The 19,326-nt window shown below is 46.4% G+C and overlaps 2 protein-coding genes across 2 annotated transcripts in view; one reads left to right on the top strand and one right to left on the bottom strand.

The window, feature by feature from the left end:
* The window catches only part of LOC311229649 (anti-Muellerian hormone type-2 receptor-like), a gene marked incomplete at both ends in the record, with an annotated part of 29,747 nt that extends 18,075 nt beyond the window's left edge, over positions 1–11,672 (bottom strand). The window contains 4 exons of the mRNA XM_084315726.1: positions 8,641–8,714; positions 9,103–9,258; positions 10,076–10,241; positions 11,634–11,672. Of these exons, the coding sequence (XP_084171852.1) occupies positions 8,641–8,714; positions 9,103–9,258; positions 10,076–10,241; positions 11,634–11,672 (435 nt within the window). The remainder of the gene's footprint in view (positions 1–8,640; positions 8,715–9,102; positions 9,259–10,075; positions 10,242–11,633) is intronic.
* Positions 11,673–11,735: 63 nt separating this feature from the next.
* LOC311229648 (cell division cycle-associated protein 7-like) lies at positions 11,736–18,832 on the top strand (the record flags this gene model as incomplete). Its single annotated transcript, XM_084315725.1, has 8 exons — positions 11,736–11,828; positions 13,395–13,733; positions 15,330–15,422; positions 15,559–15,708; positions 16,566–16,709; positions 16,801–16,950; positions 17,611–17,747; positions 18,793–18,832. 8 exons carry the CDS (start codon positions 11,736–11,738, stop codon positions 18,830–18,832), a joined length of 1,146 nt encoding a protein of 381 aa, XP_084171851.1.
* Between the last annotated feature and the right edge of the window lie 494 nt (positions 18,833–19,326).

The following is a 19,326-nucleotide window of genomic DNA, read 5'->3' as shown; positions in this document are numbered from 1 at the left end:
TGAGGACCCGTAAGCCCACACCAAGGGGGAGGGGAGTCCCGTCACCCCTCCTTCCTAGTGAAGAGGGTGCGGCAGTCAACTCCACCCAAGTGCGGTCAAAAAGAGGGAACTAGAAACCTCCAAACGCACAGCACAGGCGGAACCACGTGTGACACAACACCTTGTGGTCCACACCCACACATCCCTGCTCACCCACCGAAAGGCGGGAAGCAGGGGAGGTACCAGACCTCAGAACCGCCTGGGAGACAGAACCTCCAGTCATGTCCATGAGGTAAAACCTTACGAAGGGACCCGGGTAGGACCATGAGGCCTAAGCACAGATGTCCTCCACTGAGGCCCCTCCTAACAGGGCTTCAGAGGCCGCCACCCCACGAGTGGAGTGCGCCCTGACACCCCCAGGGGGGGCCAGCCCAGCCAACGTGTAGCAAAGGGCAATACCCTCGCACAACCAATGGGACAGGCGCTGTTTCGACAGTGCCTTACCAGTGCGAGAGCCACCATAACAGACAAAAAGCTGATCGGTAGCCCTGAGGTCCTGAGTACGGCTGAGGTAAATCCCCAAAGCCCGGACCGGACATGACAGGTGAAGGCTCGCCTCTAACTCACTAGCGTGAGGAGGCGGATGAAACGCCTGAACCACAATATCCCTGGAGCGAAAAGAGCTCCGGATATTTTCTGGCACGAAGACTGGATTAGGCCGCAGAGTGGCACCGCTATCGACACGAATAGACAGGCACTCAGGCCGCACCGTCTGGCCACACCCCTATCCGCTACCTTCATAAGCAGGTGTGTGGCCCAATCTTTCACCACAAGGCGAGATCAAAGGCTGCAGTGGCATCCAGACGCTGAGCGTCACCAGTATTCATAGAACTTGGTTATATTCATAACCTTATGTTCTATATCATACTGGCTGCCGCTCAGCATCATCTGCACTACGGGAGCTGAACGGGAGCCTAAAGCTCGACAAATGTACCCCACTGAGGCCCCCCACAACCATCAGAACCGGGGGCGTCTTCCTTAATGACAAGCAAGCAGTGCAAGAATGTACCGTAGTGGCGTGCAGTAATGCGCCTTTCATTTTCCTTCGCCCAGCGCCCAGGTGCGTGCACCGGCGGCGGCGGCGTGCTCGCTCGGCTCAGGTGCGTGCGTGCGCCGGCGTGCTCGCGAGGTAAAGGTTGTAATTCCTTCATAGTTAAATACAGTAGAGGTTGCATACTTCATTATCTAAAGATGGTAAGTTAGAGTGTTGTGTTCACTCATAGTTAAAGACTGTAGAGGTTGAGTACTTCATTATCTAAACATGGTAAGTTAGTTAGAGTGTTGTGTTCAGTCAGACAGTAGAGAAGTAGAGGTTGAGTACTTTATTATCTAAACATGGTTTGATTGATTGATTGAAAAGTTTATTAACAGATTGCAGAATGGGTACAGTACAGTACAGCTCAATACATACAATTGTTAAGGGGATGCAGACCAGAGAAAGACTTTCGTCTTGTTTACATCAGGGTCCCCCATTTTCAATTCATCATAACATATATGACATACATGACATACAGATAGACAGTACTGCTACGCCTATACATTTGCAAATACAGTACTGTTTGTGATACAAAAGTGTCCAGAAAAAGGAGTGTATATACATTTGGCGTAGAAACTGTACATTGGTGAGTTAGAGTGTTGCGTTCATTCATAGTTAAAGACAGCCGAGGTTGAGTAGTTTCTTCTGATATTCCATAGTAAAGTACACGTTAACGTTACAATGTGTTGTGTTCACAACAGCGTTTAGTCCGCCGACGCGTCGCGATAATATACTATATTCGCGAAGTACACGTTAACGTTACAATCGTCGCGATAATATACTATATTCCATAGTAAATTACACGTTAACGTTACAATGTTGCGTTGTGTTCACTCATAGTTAAAGACAGTTGTGTTCACTCATAGTTAAAGACAGCCAAGGTTTCAAGTGATTCGTTGCAATGTACGCGGAAATACCATAGCATTTGTCTAAGCGGGGCCTGAAAAGAAAGGCGCTTTACCGTACTGGCATGCGATGACGAATGCGGAAGCATTTTTGCACTGCTTGCTTATCATTAAGGAAGACGCGAACCGGGGAGGACCGAGCCCCCCCGACCCTCCCTAATGGAGGATACCCCCCCTATTGGAGGACGGGAGGGAGACGGATCCGACCGTGCGAAGAGAAACTTGAGCAACTCAACGCACAGGGTGAGCAGACCGTGGCTTGACCCCACGACTACCCACACGCACAACCCGCATGCCACCAGGGAACGAACGGAAGGAACAAACCTCGTTACCGCCCCAAAAAACACACGTGGTCGAGAGCAAACTCAACCCTGTGGCAAGGCCGTAGCAGCGGAGCGCGAAGGAAGACCCAGACCCACTGAAGGGACTGGATCCCCCGGAAAAAGGGGGCCCGGAGAGGTCAATGACGCCACAGCATCAAGACCTCACCAGGCGGTCACTTAGTGACACCGACCCCCACATCGCCAGCGTATTCGGACAGGGCCCCTCCAAGAGCGGGCCCTTCCCCCCACTAGTACGCCGCCTGGCACACTGACCCTGACAAACTCAGGCAGTCAGCATGGCCGTAACTCGAAGCACACAAAAGGCTACACTACAGCGGAAGCAGGCAGCGCACCGGGGAGACGACCCCAGAGGGGGTCGATCCCTCAAACCAGGCAGCAGGCGTTTGACCCAAGCCTGGAGCACTGCGGACGAGACAGGCACCAAAGGGGTCAACTGAAAACAGCACCCCGGTGGAAGGGGCGTATGCTGGCATTGTTGCGCACCATGTCAAAGCCTCCACCAAAAAATCCCGACCCAGAGGGGCCGAGGCAGAGAAGGCTGACACGATTGGCAGACGTCATGAACGTGCAGGGGCACACTCAACCGGGTAACCCGGGAGTTGACTCTGCTCCAACACACCAGGGAATCAACCACCCTCTTGGTACCACATGCGGTGGTTGTTCCTATAACTGCTCAAGAAAAAACTCCAAAACACACCTGCGGGTACACACTGGCTATACCGCAGTACAAGTGTTACAGTTTTCAAAAAGGGGTTATTCCAGGCCTACGGGTCGACGAAACACAACTTTGGACCGGGCCCGGCGGCTCGGGAAGCACACAGGGCTGCCAGAGGAGGTCCATAAGACCACCCCAACAGCCCCCTCTTCGCCATGCGTAAGAGAGGAGCGAAAAGAATGGAGAACCAGCCCCTTCATGATAGCGCAGGGTACAACATGTACCCAACAAAGGGCCTCCATAACGCCCAACCCTGTGACACCCGGGCCGACCCGGCATTTTCCCCCCCGAAAAAAGCACAAGTCCCTCAGGGTACCAGAACAGCAGATCTGCGTCCCCGGCGGACAACGGGTTAACTGACCTGGACCAGCTTGACCAGAACCAGTCCTGTGCCCTAACCACGCCGACATCCCCACTCCAAGAGAGGGGGTAGGTACGCGTGTCGATCTAAAAACATGAAAAGAGGGCGCCACCCAGACGGTCCCATTCGTACCGCGCTCAGTGGCCCACCCCAAGGGCGTGAGACCCCTCTACCTATGTTTTGATCTATTCCGTTAACATCCCCCAGATATGAACGAGAATTCGTCGAGACCTAGTAACAGGCGCTCGGAAGAGAAAACCTCCATCCCAGTTGCCCTATAAAAACCCGTTTTAATAATGAGCAACCAAGGCGTACCAGCCTCATGCGTGATTCTTATCAGAAACACCCCGAGCCAGCACTATGTACGCGTCGAGACCCAAACACATCAATGGATAGTCCAACCAGACTCCAGACATTGGTCCTTCAAGTCGCCTGGGAGAACGACAAGGAGTTGTCGTGCTTCATATTCTTCCCTCTTTTTATTAAAAAGAAAGAAACACAGACTGACATGAATCCCACGTGACGCGGCTGAGGGTAAAACATTTTCATTCTTACATCCTGCCACCCTCACCACAGAGAGGAGACGGGAATCCTCAGAGAGACTTCCCACGTGAGCCATGATTTGAAAAGTCACGGTAACATTGAGCCATGTGACCAACAGACTCAAGTTACACGTATATCGAGCGTAGCAGAACACTAAGTTCCTACGCTCTGCCCCGACAACTTGACAATGACAGACCCTACATACGGGTCTGAAAAAACTCACGGAAGCCGTCGTCCAATAGAAACGTGCCCAGTTTGTCTATGGAGAAGTTCCCCTTCTTTGCAGGGCTATACATTTTTTAATTGTATTGCTAAATTGACATTACTATGGCCCATTCAACGTCAATTATCTAGCGTTCAGGACGTAGGATACTAAAATACGGTCTAAAGTATAAATATGTTTTTATCGTTTTCTGCAGCTTTCTCCAGAACGTGATTTATAGCCCTAAATGCATTATATTGATGATCAAATACAGTTTGATAGCGATCTGCGCAAGATAAAAAAATTCAAATGGACGTGCTTCTAGAAGTTACTACTTATCATCTGATGTTGACCGGATGGGGGGGGGGTCGTTTATAATTCCGTGGCCAAGGTTAGATGATTCATCTAGTGTGGGTGATATGATCATTAGAGCAGTTTGTACCGAACACGGTAAAAAAAAACGCTGAAACTCACCGTAGCTTCCTCGTAGCGTTGGGCGATGAGTGTGGAGCAAAAATATTCCTATTATGGGATGTTGAAATATGCGATCCATCTCCAGGTTGTATAATAGTATATACGTCCAAATCATGTTGTTTATCGAGTTATTGGTAACAGATTGCTATCCATTGTGTCTAGCTCGAGTCCCGGGACTATTAGCGAGTGATCGGACCAAATTGGAATGAGCACCAGCTTCCGTTTCCGGTTTCCGGTTTGGGCGATCCGCCAATCGGCCACCAGATGGCGCTCTTGAACCGTTGGAGAGTTGAGAGGGGATCAACAGTAGATCTCAAGTCTCCGGGGGAGAAATATGATTGCAATCACAGATTTTTGAAATATTGATCTCAATGACGTGTTACGGCGTCATTGGCAGAATTAGCATGGCGGGGAATGACGAGTTTAGGCGTCTCTGGCAGAGAAAGTGTTAAGTAGCCAGTATGCTAATGAACAGCGCAAAGCTAATTCAATGCGCGCTAGCCACAGACAAGTCTGTGAACAGGGTTTATAACAAGGCCAAAGTTATATATGTGTGAACCCGACACCCGTGTTTATGTTGCAAGACACAGAAAATCTGATAGAGAGAGAGAGCGGCCTGAACCGCGGTACCTTTACACACACGAGCATTACTGCAGACCAACACAACAGTGTTGCGGCTCAATATCACTGTATAAGCAACAGAGCACACAACTAACCTCTACCTTTATGTGAAGACCTAACTTTCAGGTCGAGGCAGAAAAAACCTTTTTCAACCGAGTGTAAGCTGCAGGCCTTGCTTAAGCTCTAACATGAAATGTAGCGACCAACAAGACTTAAAAGTCTAGCCCTTCTATCAAACCCACACTAGCGAAAGGTTCACACATCGTATCCCCATCATATGTAGTGCATAAACACACAGTTTGTAACAAAAAATAGTCCCTCCCAGGAGGGACCTTTTATTTTGTTACAAAATCATATGTTGGGCCGGGAAGGGAACAGGGGGGACCACAGAGGGAAAAAAGTCACTTTTAGCGACACCTGCCACGAGCCGCTTGGGACTTGCCACCCCGGGGAGCCCCGGAGGGACGGTAAAGGATAGGAGGCTGGTCACGACGATCCTTACCGTCACCTCCGAGCGTGGATGGGCCGGCTGCAGTGGCAGAGGCGCCCTCTTTCCTCCTGGCCTTCTTTGCTGAAGGGCCAGCAGTGGCGGTGGTAGCAGCGGCGGCTACGGCGGCGGAACCCCGACGACAAGCCTTCCGTCTGACTCCACCGGCGACATCGGGCGGGGGGAAATGAGGCTGGAGCACGGAACGCTCCTCCTGCATCTCCCTGCAGGTTGAGGTCATCAGCTGCAACGCCGACCTGAAGAGCCCAGCATCGGAGAGGGGTGCCGTCAGAAGTGGAGTCCTCTTCCTTTCCGGCACCCGCGCCTGCTCCAGCCAAAGGTGGCGCTGGGCTAGAGTGGCCAGGGCACGTACTTTCCCAGCGGCGATGGCCTGCAGCTGGATCAGATGCAGGATGGCTCCTGCCGACTGGGCGAGCTGATCATGTTGCAAATCGGTCAGCTCCGTACCGCCCATCAGTATCCCGGACATGAATCTCGCCAGCTGCGCGATGTTAGAAGTGGCAGCCAGAGATTGAGTCGCGGAGATAAATGACTGGTCACTCCAGTAAGCCAACCGCCTCGCCGATTTCCCTTGGGGAACCGGCTTCCGTAACGGCTCCCACACCACCTCAGGACAAAGGAGAGCTGCCATCGGCCTATCAAGCCGAGGCACCCCCTCCTTCATGCCGTCTACCAAACCCACCACCCTCGTGACTCGCACGTAGGCGGGGGTGAGGCCCATGATGTGGGAGACCACCTGTCCCTGACGGACGTAGGCCTCCATCGAGGGGAAAAATGGACAGACAACGGCCATCTCTCTCACAGGACGGCGTTGCCATAGATGACCTATGAGATCATCAGGAACAGGAACAGGCAGTGGCTGTGGCAGCGGCATGCCGTTTGCGACTGCCGCGGCCGCCATGAGCTCGGGGAACAAAGCATGCAGTTCCCCCTGCATACTTTCCCCCACTGAGCTCGCGTCCCTCACATGCAGCAGACTACTGGTTACAGAGCCACATTCTGATGTGGCTGATAGCAGGGCATCCCGCCGCCGAGTCGGAGGTTCTAACCCAACATCCGCGTACGAGGGACCCCAAGGAGACCTATCACCTCCCTCCAGTGTTACCTGGACGGGCGGCGGACATGTCTCCACCGGGGCATCAAATAAGAACCCGTCTGCTTCTACCATGTAGTCCTCTGTTTCCATCGGCCATGGAGAATCAGACGCATCCTCATCCGGCTCCAGCAACTCACCAAAACCAGGCCGTTCGCGTCTACAAGCCACCATCTTACGACGGGAGCGAGCCGACGCAAAAAGTTTGCGTCTCAAATCCTCCGCCACCAGAGGAGCCGGCCGCCCAACAGTCCTTGGAGAGGCAAACTACCTATCGGACGCCTACCGGGCGCGGCTGCCGACCACGAAAGTGGCCTCAACCCCGCTCCAAGACGCACGACAGAGGAGGCAATGGAGAACCGCTGGTGAAGGGTAACGTTGCTATCGCGACCCTCCGAGGTAAACATTATGACTTCGCTTTTTTCTTTTTAAAGTTATGAGAGAAAGAAAAAAGCAAGAAAAAATGTAAACACGTAACTCAACTTTCTTCAGCTTAAACAACCTCGTCAAGTGATGTATACAACAGGCACTTCCTTGTGGTGAAAGTGAAGAAGGAGGCGAGTGTGTGGCCACACACCTGCTTATGAAGGTAGCGGATAGGGGTGTGGCCAGACGAATGTTGGTATGTAAAGGTACATTGTGGATTTTTATTCAGTGCATATGCACGAAGTGAGGTTAGTGCAGATGACGCTGAGCGGCAGCCAGTATGATATAGAACCTAGCATCCTATATATGAACCTCTTTAACCTAGCATCCTATATATTAACCTCTTTAACCTAGCATCATATTAACCTCTTTAACCTAGCATCCTATATAATAACCTCTTTAACCTAGAATCCTACCTCTTTGCCTAGCGTCACACAGTCAGAAACCTTGTCAGTCGCCATCTTGGTCCACTATAAACCAATGGCTAAAACATTTACTTTGATCCACGTCATCAATCTTTGGCAGATGAGAAAATGTATTCAGTAGTAGTCTGTGGCTGACTATAGTGTAATTTATTGAAATGAATGCATAACTTGACCATTTAATTATAAATATAACGCTGTGTGAATGAATAACTGATAACTAATCATTTGTATGGTATCTATTAGATAATTGCTTACTGAAACTGTAGTGTGCCATTACCTTTGTTCTGTATATACCCATTATACTTTGAGTAAAAGTATATAGATTGATTGAACCATGCTCAAAATGTAAGATTTTATGACATATAGAATCTTTACATAACTTGTTGTAATAAAACAGAATCATTGCTGGATAAAATAATCACACCCTAACAGAGGTTGCACATAATATAAAAACAAAGCACCTCTCTACTTTATTTTCAGCAATGATAGCCAATCCAATGACTTTCCAATTCCCATTAAAAATGTTGAGAGAAGGGCGCTGCTATTTGTCCTTGAATTGTACATGTTTCCCAAGGGGAGGGGTTGTGTAGAAGCAGTCAGCGGTATCAACATCTGAAGAATCTGTGACAATGGATTCCTCCTTTGCGTCTGCCCACACAAGCATCTGCAGGGATCAGGAGGTGACTCATACGAGTGGCCTTGGACTAGTCCAGTGCCAGATAACACTCTGACTTCGCTATGGCATGTAGGCTACTGCAAATACATGGGGTTTAATCCAACTCAATTCCTGTTAATTTCTATTGTATCTAATAAAGGATACAATGAAAATACTTTCTGTATCTGAAACAGCTGGGCTCAGTTTTATTCATGCATACCCACACTGAGATGAAAATAACAATAGAAACCGTTCTTACTGTGCCCTCTAAAGATCCGTCTCCATTTGATTGCCAGGACCAGGATGGCTCCAGAGAGGACTAGGAAGGTTCCAATGGGAATCAAAACCACGGCAGTACACGCTTCATCTGAAATAAGGGTGCAAACACACAAAAAAGAACACCTTCATAAAAGGTATCATCCACACTCTTGAAATAAGAGGAAGAGTTACACATTTCACTATAAACAGGCTCACCGACACTGTGAGGGCAAAAAGCTCCGACCCACATTTCATATTTGGTTTGCTGACCCAAAGCATAAAATATTGGAAGAGAGGAGAGGAGGTGTGGTGGATGGGTTTTATTTCCTTGTTTTCTTTAGGAAATACTTAAAAAGGGAAAATACTTCCTCTTACCAAAACAAGTTGTCTCACTTTCATATTATGTCAGAACTCAAGATCACAAAAGATCTACTGTGTATGCATTGTCTACATCATTATACAATCAAAACCTGGCTGAAACCAGCATGTTTTCATACCTAAGAGTGTGAGTTGAGGCCGTTCAGGCTTTGGATTCCATGTGATGTTGCCGTTACAGAGGTCCACGCTGCAGGCACACTTGATGCTGCTGTTGAACTGTGTTCCTGATGCCTTGCAGGTTGTATCTGGGCACATCTTTCCAGCTACACCACAACCTGCAACGGGAAAATGTGTCACACAATGGACACGTGCTCTGCAGGACATAATAGGAGCCCCTTAGTGCGCAAATACACCCCTCATCATAGCAGCCTGAGTCTGTAGAAGGGCTGTAGACACGGCTGATGGCTGAAATGTTGAAATGTAAAAAGAAATTGTGAGCTGCGGGGGGAGAAAATGCAATATTCATTAATTATAGAAATATAACAACGTTAACTAGACCCAAGATACTATAGCTGTACATATCCCTTACCTACTAGTAGTGACACTGCTGGCCAGTATGACTTACTACCATAGTGTCTTTGTACCTGCATCACTGTACATTAATACAACTCTGTACATACATCTGATTAGCACTATTACTCAGTAATACTCATTTATATATGTTATACCCAGTTTAATCACCTGTATATTACTATTGCACTTTACTGTTATATTTGCACTCTGGTTGGATGCCAAACTTCTTTTTGTTGTACTGTACTTGTGCTGTATAATGACAATACATTTGAATAAAATATAATCAAATCTAATAATAGCATCTGCTCTTGCTTGTTAATATGCCTCGCTCATATAGGAAGAAACATCTGAAAACACATGGTTAAGTTCTATGGCACGGAAGTAGACCAAATATGGCTTAACTCACTCTCAGGAGCCCTTTGGAGGGCCAAAAATAATGAATGCATAAATGAATAAATAAATTGAGAGGCCTGCTTTAGGTGGCATTGTTATGGATAGGTATGGCTTTCTATCAGTATAGAAACACAGTATCCAGGGAAACAAATGTCCTGTGTTAAGAATGACTTCAGGGCTTCTTACCTAGAAGGTCTGCCACTGGCTGGCCATTGTTTAGCAGGAAATAGCCCACGCAACAGTGGGTGTAGGAACAGAGCTGCTCTGACCCGGTCACGTTGCCTAATGATGTTTGGTGTTCGATGTTGTGATCCTCTGCAAAGAACACACAGCGCCTCCCCTGCACTACAGACTGTCCAGAGACGTAGAGAAGGATGCATTCTTGGGTGAGGAACAGAGAGAGAACACAAGGATTGGCAACAAAGAGAAAAAATGCACAACATCTATCAAAATACCATGGCCTAATAAATCGAGCAAATGGGTACATGAAAAGTGGTTTGTTTTCATTGGTAATGTTTATTACCATTGTAGTAAAATAGCTATGATTTACAATGTTAAGACATGTCCAGCCTGCAGATCAAATTATTCATCAATGCATGTGAATACCCTACATTTAAATATATTGCATTGGGGCTTTAATGGAGTGAGGAACAGAGACTGAGAACACAAGGATTGGCAACAAAGAGAAAGAATGCACAACATGTATCAAAATAGTATGTCCTACAAATCAAGGAAATAAATACATAAAAAGCCACTATATTGAATAATATTATGGAGCCTTGAATACTTGTACTTTCTATGGGAGGGGGGGTCTAAGATCATATAAGATTGCCTATATAGCAAGCTAGACTTCCATCTCCTGCCTTACAGCTAAGCTGTAGGTTGTCAGTCTAGCGAAACGATAGAATTTTAGCTAGACCCAAGGGATACGTTCTCCAAATCAGTGTAGTGATTGGCTAGCAGATACTTCAGGAATACAGAGATGGGACAAACACAGCAGTGATAGCTAAACAACATATCTATTCAAAAGGGGCTGCTCAGATCAGAACATCATCTGTTGGTTGCATTAACAAAACTCTCTGCACTCAGCTCCATTAAAGGAACTCACAAGTTACAACACATTCACCTTTTTTTAAGCGAAGGGGTGCGGGTTATAAGGTACAGGAAGGACTTATCGGTGAGTATATGACCTTTTTAAGAAGCCCAAACTACCATACTTACACACCCTTCTCTTCTGGTTAAAGTCCATCATGAGTCTTGAAAGATTTGTGCTTTTAGCTTTAGGTCTCATTAACAACTCAAAGTGCATTTTGCGCCTCACTGGCTCCAAGGTCATACTTTGTGGAGGCAATATAGGATAGGTCAATTGTATACTTTCCCTCTGAATCTTTTTGCATGATAACTCAAAGAATTCCATTCACAAACATTTCTTCTCTTCAAAGATCTCTGGTGTCATTGTTACAACATTATAATGTTACAATGCATTGATCCATTATCGTATAGCTTTTACATAAACAGTATACAATGCATTGGCATACAGTCAAGTTTCTTTAGTCATATCATATGTATGTCAACATAAGGTCAATGTTAGGTAATGTGTTGGACAAGAGAACAGGTCAGCTCAGCAGTAAGAGCACTAGATAAACTTAAGTAAGCAGATATGCAAAGTGGAATATTTGTGTTTATTAGTTGAGAAACCTGAAAGAAAAATCTGTATAGTCTGCCAGATGGTAACAGGACAAACAGTCTGCGTGCTGGGTGGCTGTGGTCCTTGATGATGCATTGTGCCTTCTGCAGACACCCTTGATGAAAGATATCCTGGATAGCCGAGAGTCTGTTGCCAGTGATGTGCCGCCTCCACTACTCAGCTGTGGGCAGAATAGTTTCTGTACCGGGCGTGATGCAGCCCGTCAGCAAGGCATCGATGGTGCACATAGAGGTTTGTGAGGATGCTGGCATGGCATCTGTGCCAAACTTCCTACACATTCACCACTCGTTTTTCTAGGTATTTTAAGTATTCTCAATAATCACACTAATTATGAATGAATGTATAAATGATGAGACCAATTCATACACCTCCCCGAAGCAATATGCCCATCTCCTCAACCACCAGTAAACCACAGCACATAGAGAAATAGTACAGAATTAAGTTTCACTTACCCAAAGTTCCAAACAGAAGCCACGTTGACATGCCCATGATTTCTCATTCAGATTCAGATAACGTATAATATCATTGCCGGGGTTAAAACACGGTCTTGACAGGACTCTTGAAAAGAAACTCATACATGACACAAAACAAACTATTATGAATAAGAAAAAATGCGGGTTGTTGTTTCTTGTAGTTGTGGCTGAGCGCTCTGAGCCCACTCTGTTCAGGATCCACTTATCAGTCATGGGAAAGGGAGAGCAGCGGAGGTTCCCACCCTCACTCCCACTATCACACACACACACACACACACGCACACGCACACGCACACGCACACACACACACACACACACACACACACACACACACACACACACACACACACACACACACCTGCAGGGAACACACACACTAGATCCACAGATTTCTCGATTAATTCGGCACTGTAACAACATGGCCGGACATGTTGCATTCTTCTTCTTCTTGGCATCCAACATAAAAAGGTGCATTACGTTTCTCGCAATATCACCCCGCTCCCTATTTTTATGTGGGTATTAGCTACTGTATTTTGTGTTCGTTTTCATTGGTAATGTTTATTAACAGAGCTATGATTTACAATGTTAAGAAATATCAGAGTGTATTTTCCATAGGCCTACAGAGCAAATTATTTAATGCATGTGAATACCCTACACTTGAATATCTTGCATTGAGACTTTAATGGAAAAACAAACTGTCCCCCCCCCCCCCCCCCCCCCCTCGCCCTACTGGCTCAACAGTGGTTAGAGGGCGGGGCGGGGTTGATGCTTAGAACGTGTTTATTGGCCCAGCTGGAAACTACAACATGTGCTCATGCAATTAGCAATTATATTAATTGGATAGTTACCTGAGAAAGGCTGGCCAAAATAGACCACACAGGGTTGCGGACCTTTGACAACACGATAAACGACATGGTAAATGTATCTTTATTTTACTTTGTATACGTTACAGTGACACTTAATGCAGTAGGTTAAAGCATCATGGTGGAATTTATGACTGAAATATATTGGATTTTAAATGAAATCTTTATCCTCAGGAGGGTGCTTTGGGGATGCATTCCCTTACAAAAGAGCTGGCAGATATTTTTGAAGAGTCTGAAAATGATCGAACGTTTTATGGATTTTCTGACAGTGAAAACAGCGACTTCTCTAAGGTGTGTGGCTGTGCTATTCGTTATTTGTCTGTCTGCAATTTTTCCTCTGCCCATATGTAATTTGACTTAACGGAATGTTTGATTTAATTAGCTGCTAATTAAATTATGTTATGAGGGCTGAACTTGTAAAACCTGCCTTTTTAATAAACCAAATGCAATGTGTCCGATAGGGCTCAGATTCTGAAGGTGGACATGAAGCCAAGCCGGACCCTACTTCCGCTAAGCAGCCTGTCCGTCCCTTCAGGCTGAGGATAGCACTGCGCTCGCGCTCCTCCATCCACCACTCTACTGAAGAAGAGGAGGAAGAGGAGACTCTGGAGAGAGAGTTGAAGAAAGATGCAAAGAGTAAAAGAAAGACTCTAAAAATAGAGAGACATGTTAAATTTGAAGAGGAGGAGAAGCCAGTGGCTCAACCATTTATATCCATGTCTGGCTCTGGTTCAGATGGTGATGAATACAGTTCTTTCCTGGACAAAAGGGCGCAGAACATCAAGGCAAACAAAGCAATGGTAAAACCCCAGCAACACTGAATCCACATGCAATTTAGTCATGGGGATCCACCGATATCAACATTTTGGCAGATGCGGATAACGAACGGTATTCCAATTTTGTGCACAGTGATGAGACGGGAAAGCAGTGTAAAATGGGAAAAGTCTTCATTTCTTTTTCAATGCTGTTGTGTATCATGTGCAAGAACCCAAACTAAATCTGTATGGCAAAATAACCACAAAAGCTGCCCAGCTAGACAGAGAAACAATCAATGACCATTCAGACTGATGCCTATTAAAGAAAATCACTATCGTCAGTCGATATACATCTGCCCAGTTTCGCTTATTGGGCCGATGTATAAAAAATAATCACTAATATTGGCAGATACTGATATGGTCACCAATATATTATGCATGTAGTAACATTCAAAAGTACTATTTAGAAATATTATCTTAACATTGTGTCTCGTGGTACATCACTGGTACTTTTTTGGGGTGCAGTGAAGACATGTTTCCTTTAGGGGTGGGGATTGTCAGTCGCAAGACGGTAGGATAAATAACAAACATAATACAAAAATACTAGTCTTTATCAGAATTATCCATCCTAGGTAACATTGTGAATGAATGAATGAATGAGAACTTTATTTAACAGATTGCAGAATGGGTACAATACAGTACGGCTCAATACATACAATTGTTAAGGGGATGCAGACCTGAGAAAGACGTTTGTCTTGTTTCCATCAGGGTCCCCCATTTTCAATTCATATAGACATATATGACATACATGACATACAGATAGTCAGTACTGCTACATCTATACATTTATGACATACCAGATTTGCAAATACAGTACTGTTTGTGATACAGAAGGAGTCAAGAAAAGGGAGTATATACATTTGACGTAGAAACTGTACATTGGAGGAGGTTGGGTGGGGGGGGTTGGGTACATTGGGATATTGACAACCATACTGGGTAATTTACATTGGAGGTGGTTGGGGGGGGGGGCCGGGGGGCACACTGTATAAACAAGTAACACTGTACATTGAGGGGGGGGGGGGGAGGAGACACTGTACAAACAAACACAATTGTATATTGAACTATTGACAACCATACTAGGTAAATGACTGTACATTGGAGGGGGTTGGGTTAGGATATTTACAGGGGCCAGTGTTGAATTGCAGTCTCCCGTAGGTGTCCCTTGAGAGAGGTTTTGAAAGTGGGTAGTGATCCACATTCCTTTACAGCTTTGGGTAGGGCGTTCCACATTGATGTGGCATAATTGCGAAACGTGTTTAGTCCCTTATTTGAGCCGAATCTGGGTTTAACATGATTTGTGGAGCTCCCTCTGGTGTTGTGATCGTGGTATTCACTGACCTTTGGGAAGTATTTTGACATGTACATGGGTACCTTGGTCGTGTAGTGTATCTTGTAGACCAGGCCCATTGCAAGTTGTTGTACTCTGTCGTCTACTCTAAGCCATCCTAGGTTGTCAAAGTGGGCAGGGGTGAGGTGGGTTCTAGGAGTAAGGTCAAGCAGTAGTCTGACCAGTTTGTCTCAACACATCCATGTATCATGGCCTTCAAGTCTTAAATCGCTCTATATGTTGTCTCTCAACAGTTGGCTCAGCTGATGGCAGACCTGCAGAAGATGCCAGGAGGTGGAGGGCTTTTGAAAAAACAAGCAGGCAAAAAGCCAAAAGAGAGAGGCCCTGTGAGTAGATGATCACATTATTCTCGGTTACCACAGATGAGTCTGCCTGAACGGAGCACAGAGGAACTCCACAACGGTCTGTTGTAAAACTGATATACTTGAGATGTGTGATTAACCTCCACTGGCTCTGTTGCAGCGGCCTCCCCGCTCTAGCATGGACAGAGGGGAGTCCAGAAAGAACCCAGAGAGGGCGACGCGGAGGAGGACTCGCTCCATGGGGGGAGGCGAGGACTCCCCGGCCCCGAAGGAAGAGCTGGAACTCAGCCTGGAGGAGGAGTTGCTCGAGGTCAGATCCTCACACTGATCACCAGATCACCAGGGTTTCAAATGGATTCTAGTAGCTACCGACTGGTAATGGCTAGAGTTTCAGTTCTCCATCAGATGGCCACTTTTTCCTCATTAGACACATTTTCAAAGTAAAGCCGAGGTGGACTTCAGGGGATCAGGGACGGCTAATGTAACTCACCAGGATTTGAACCATATAACTACCAGTCAGCCAAAGGGGACCTCCCCAGTCAAAGGAGATATTATTATGCTTACTAGGCTTCAGGCAGGTCTACTCTATACACTCATCTCCCGTCATAATAATAATAATAATTCATTTGATTTTAAAGGTGCATCCAAGGTCACCGTACAGGGTTAAAAACAAATACAGTTACACACAGTAAAAACACAATATTACAGAGTTACACATAGGGGAGCAGTTATAATAAACTTAAAATTAAAGTGAATATGCCAGAATGAACAGATGTGTTTTGAGACGGGAAACAAAGGTGGGGAGGTTGTCTATTGCACGGATGTCTTGTGGTAGGGAATTCCAGAGGTCATGGGGAAACCCGTCCGGGTCACAGCACTACTGTAACCCACCTGAATTCGAACACTGGTCCCCCACATGGGAAACCGAATGCCTACCAGTCTGGCTAAGTGAGAGGCTTACTAGGCTTCAGACAGGGCTACCCTGCTACACTAGCTTGGGAGTTGGATCACTGTTTTAGCCCAACTGTTGGCAACAGGATGCAAAGTGAATCACAGTTTTTGTTGGGGGTAATCCCTGGTTAGCTGCGTTGGGTCCTGCAGTGGAAACCAGGCCATTTGAAGGTTTATACTTGATTGCAAACATGCATTTCTCTCCTTGTATTCCAGGTACGCGGAGCCCCCCGGCGCCGTGGAACCCCGCGGCCCAATCAGAGCAAACCTCATGTTATTCGTCCAGCGGAGGAGATCACAGAGGATGAGATTCAGCTGGTGGCAGACAACATGACTGAGAAAGTCTACAACCGAGCCACGGTCGGTTCTCGGATAGACTCTACCCCCCCCAGTTTAAGCTATGTGTTAACACTTTGAACAAAATCAGACAAAATGTGCGTCTTCTTTTTAGGGCTCGACTTGCCACCAGTGCCGCCAGAAGACCATTGACACAAAGACGTGCTGTCGCAGTAAGGACTGCCGTGGGATACAGGGTCAGTTCTGTGGACCATGCCTGAGGAACCGATACGGAGAGGATGTCAAGAAGGCTCTGCGTGATCCGGTCAGAATTCTGAATGAATGGAGTCCCAGCTCCATTCTCTCATTTTTAAAGGGCATTTCGCCAATTTTTATTTTTTTTTATTTGTGAGGACGATATGTGATCATTGTTAACATGAGAGGCTCATTGCCCATACTGCACTAGTGGTGGGATCTGGTATATTGGTAACTCACCTGAAATATGGCTAAGACCATATCTATTGCAATAAAAAATTGTCATGTTTCGTCTACAATGTCTTCTGTTGGTGAGATGTACCTGTGTTGGTGAGATGTACCTAGATTATTAATTGTATTATACTCCTGGGCATTTGTGTGTCATGGTTCTACCTCACTCTCCACTGTTGGTCCCTTATCAGCTTGAGGTACACGGTGTTCATTTATCAGCATGATGGGGGAAGGGAGTTGGGAAAGGGAGGGAAGTTCAGGAACTCCAGCTCTGTTGTTGTTTTTTTCCTCTTGGGTGCATTCCCCTTAATGTGTATTTATTGAGATGGGTGAATAGGCAAGTTACAGCAGACAAGGTTTTGACGGGACAGTTCTGGCCCAGTAGGGGTACATGTTACAAAGGCCGAGGTCTTAACCCATACACCGTACAAGGTTCAGGGTGACAGATTATCCTCCATTTAAATACTATTACCAGTTTATGACCCGTTTATGTTTTCAGGATTGGCAGTGCCCTCCCTGTCGTGGTATTTGCAACTGCAGTTTCTGTCGCGCTCGTGAGGGTCGCTGCCCGACCGGCATTCTGTTTCCCCTGGCACAGTACCACGGCTTCTCTGACGTCCACTCCTACCTCAGCAGGTTAGTTGTTTCCCCTGGTGTAGTACCACGGCTTCTCTGACATCCACTCCTACCTTAGCAGGTTAGTTCTGTTTCCCCTGGTGTAGTACCACGGCTTCTCTGACGTCCACTCCTACCTCAGCAGGTTAGTTGTTTCCCCTGGTGTAGTACCACGGCTTCTCTGACATCCACTCCTACCTTAGCAGGTTAGTTCTGTTTCCCCTGGTGTAGTACCACGGCTTCTCTGACGTCCACTCCTACCTTAGCAGGTTAGTTCTGTTTCCCCTGGTGTAGTACCATGGCTTCTCTGACATCCACTCCTACCTTAGCAGGTTAGTTCTGTTTCCCCTGGCGCAGTACCACAGTTTGACATCTATAATAACTGGACTTTGGAGAAGTCTTTATTTGGCATGCAGGCAGACACCCATGCGATGGGCGGCACACATGCATGCAGTTAGTTGGGTCGCCAACGCGATTTGAGTCTCTGCACTTGACCCATCCCATCCCCCCCCCCCCCCAATGTTGTGCATGTTTTTCCATTGGGTTTCTCTTATCGGTGGGGGGGGGGGGGACCCTTGCGAGCACGGGGAGAACATGCAAACTCCACACAGAAAGGCCTGGGAGACCTGGCAACGCGGAAACATGGTCCCCAAGCGGGAATTGAACCCTGGACCTTCTAGCTGTGAGGCGACAGTGTTAACCACTACACCACCATCTAATCCTACCTCAGCAGGTGGTGTGTGAAGGTTTACATTGTATTGTAAATGGAGTGTAGTTTTTTTAATGGCTTGGGGTGAGTGGGCAGTTTACACCATTAAGAACACTCGGAACAGCTTGGCCCACAGGAGTAGTTAATGGTTGGATGCCTTGCTCAAGGGCATAGCTAAAGTAGTTATTGGGGATGGGTACTGTAATTTTTAGATTTTTTTTATGTTCATGTATGCTTTTCAGGCTGTTACAGAACCAAAAAGATAAATGAGCTAGATAGTGTTCAAGTCTGCAACTTCCTGCATTGATTGTAATGTAATTGATCAATGGACTAAAATGTTGTCTTTTCTCCCTGTAGTCTACGCAATAAGCTGAAGAATGGAGAGGAGGATGTGTGACTGCAAGACACTAGAGGGAGCAACTGGTCAAGTGTTCTCATTATTATTGGTCAAGGCAAGCTGAGTTGTATGTAACATTTGTAGGCATTGCATGAGTTGTGATTTTAATATCCAAATAAACTTTACAAGTTCCCATGAAGTTTGTTCTATAGCTGCTTGGAATGTCCCAAGTCTTGTTTCAGCAAGCTACAATTACTTTGTTCTCATTTATTGTTCAAGCGGAGTTATATGTAACATTTGTAGGCATTGCATGAGTTGTGATTTTAATATCCAAATAAACGTTATACAAGTTCCCATGAAGTTTGTTCTATTGCTGCTTGGAATGTCCCAAGTCTTGTTTCGGCAAGCTAGAATTACTTATCAGAAATTTGTCATGGGTTGTTCTGTCAAATGTAACTACCATAGATCGTTTAAAACAAGATTTCCATAATCTTTGATTACCTAGGAACCTGGCCTGCAGTTGATGGTACTTGGTGAGGATACATCAAAGCAAA

The sequence above is a fragment of the Notolepis coatsorum genome (genome assembly GCF_963971535.1).
Source record: "Notolepis coatsorum genome assembly, chromosome: 6".
NCBI classification, from domain to species: domain Eukaryota; kingdom Metazoa; phylum Chordata; class Actinopteri; order Aulopiformes; family Paralepididae; genus Notolepis; species Notolepis coatsorum.
The sequence above is the reverse complement of the archived record's forward strand: the minus strand, read 5'-3'. Positions and strand labels throughout refer to the sequence as shown.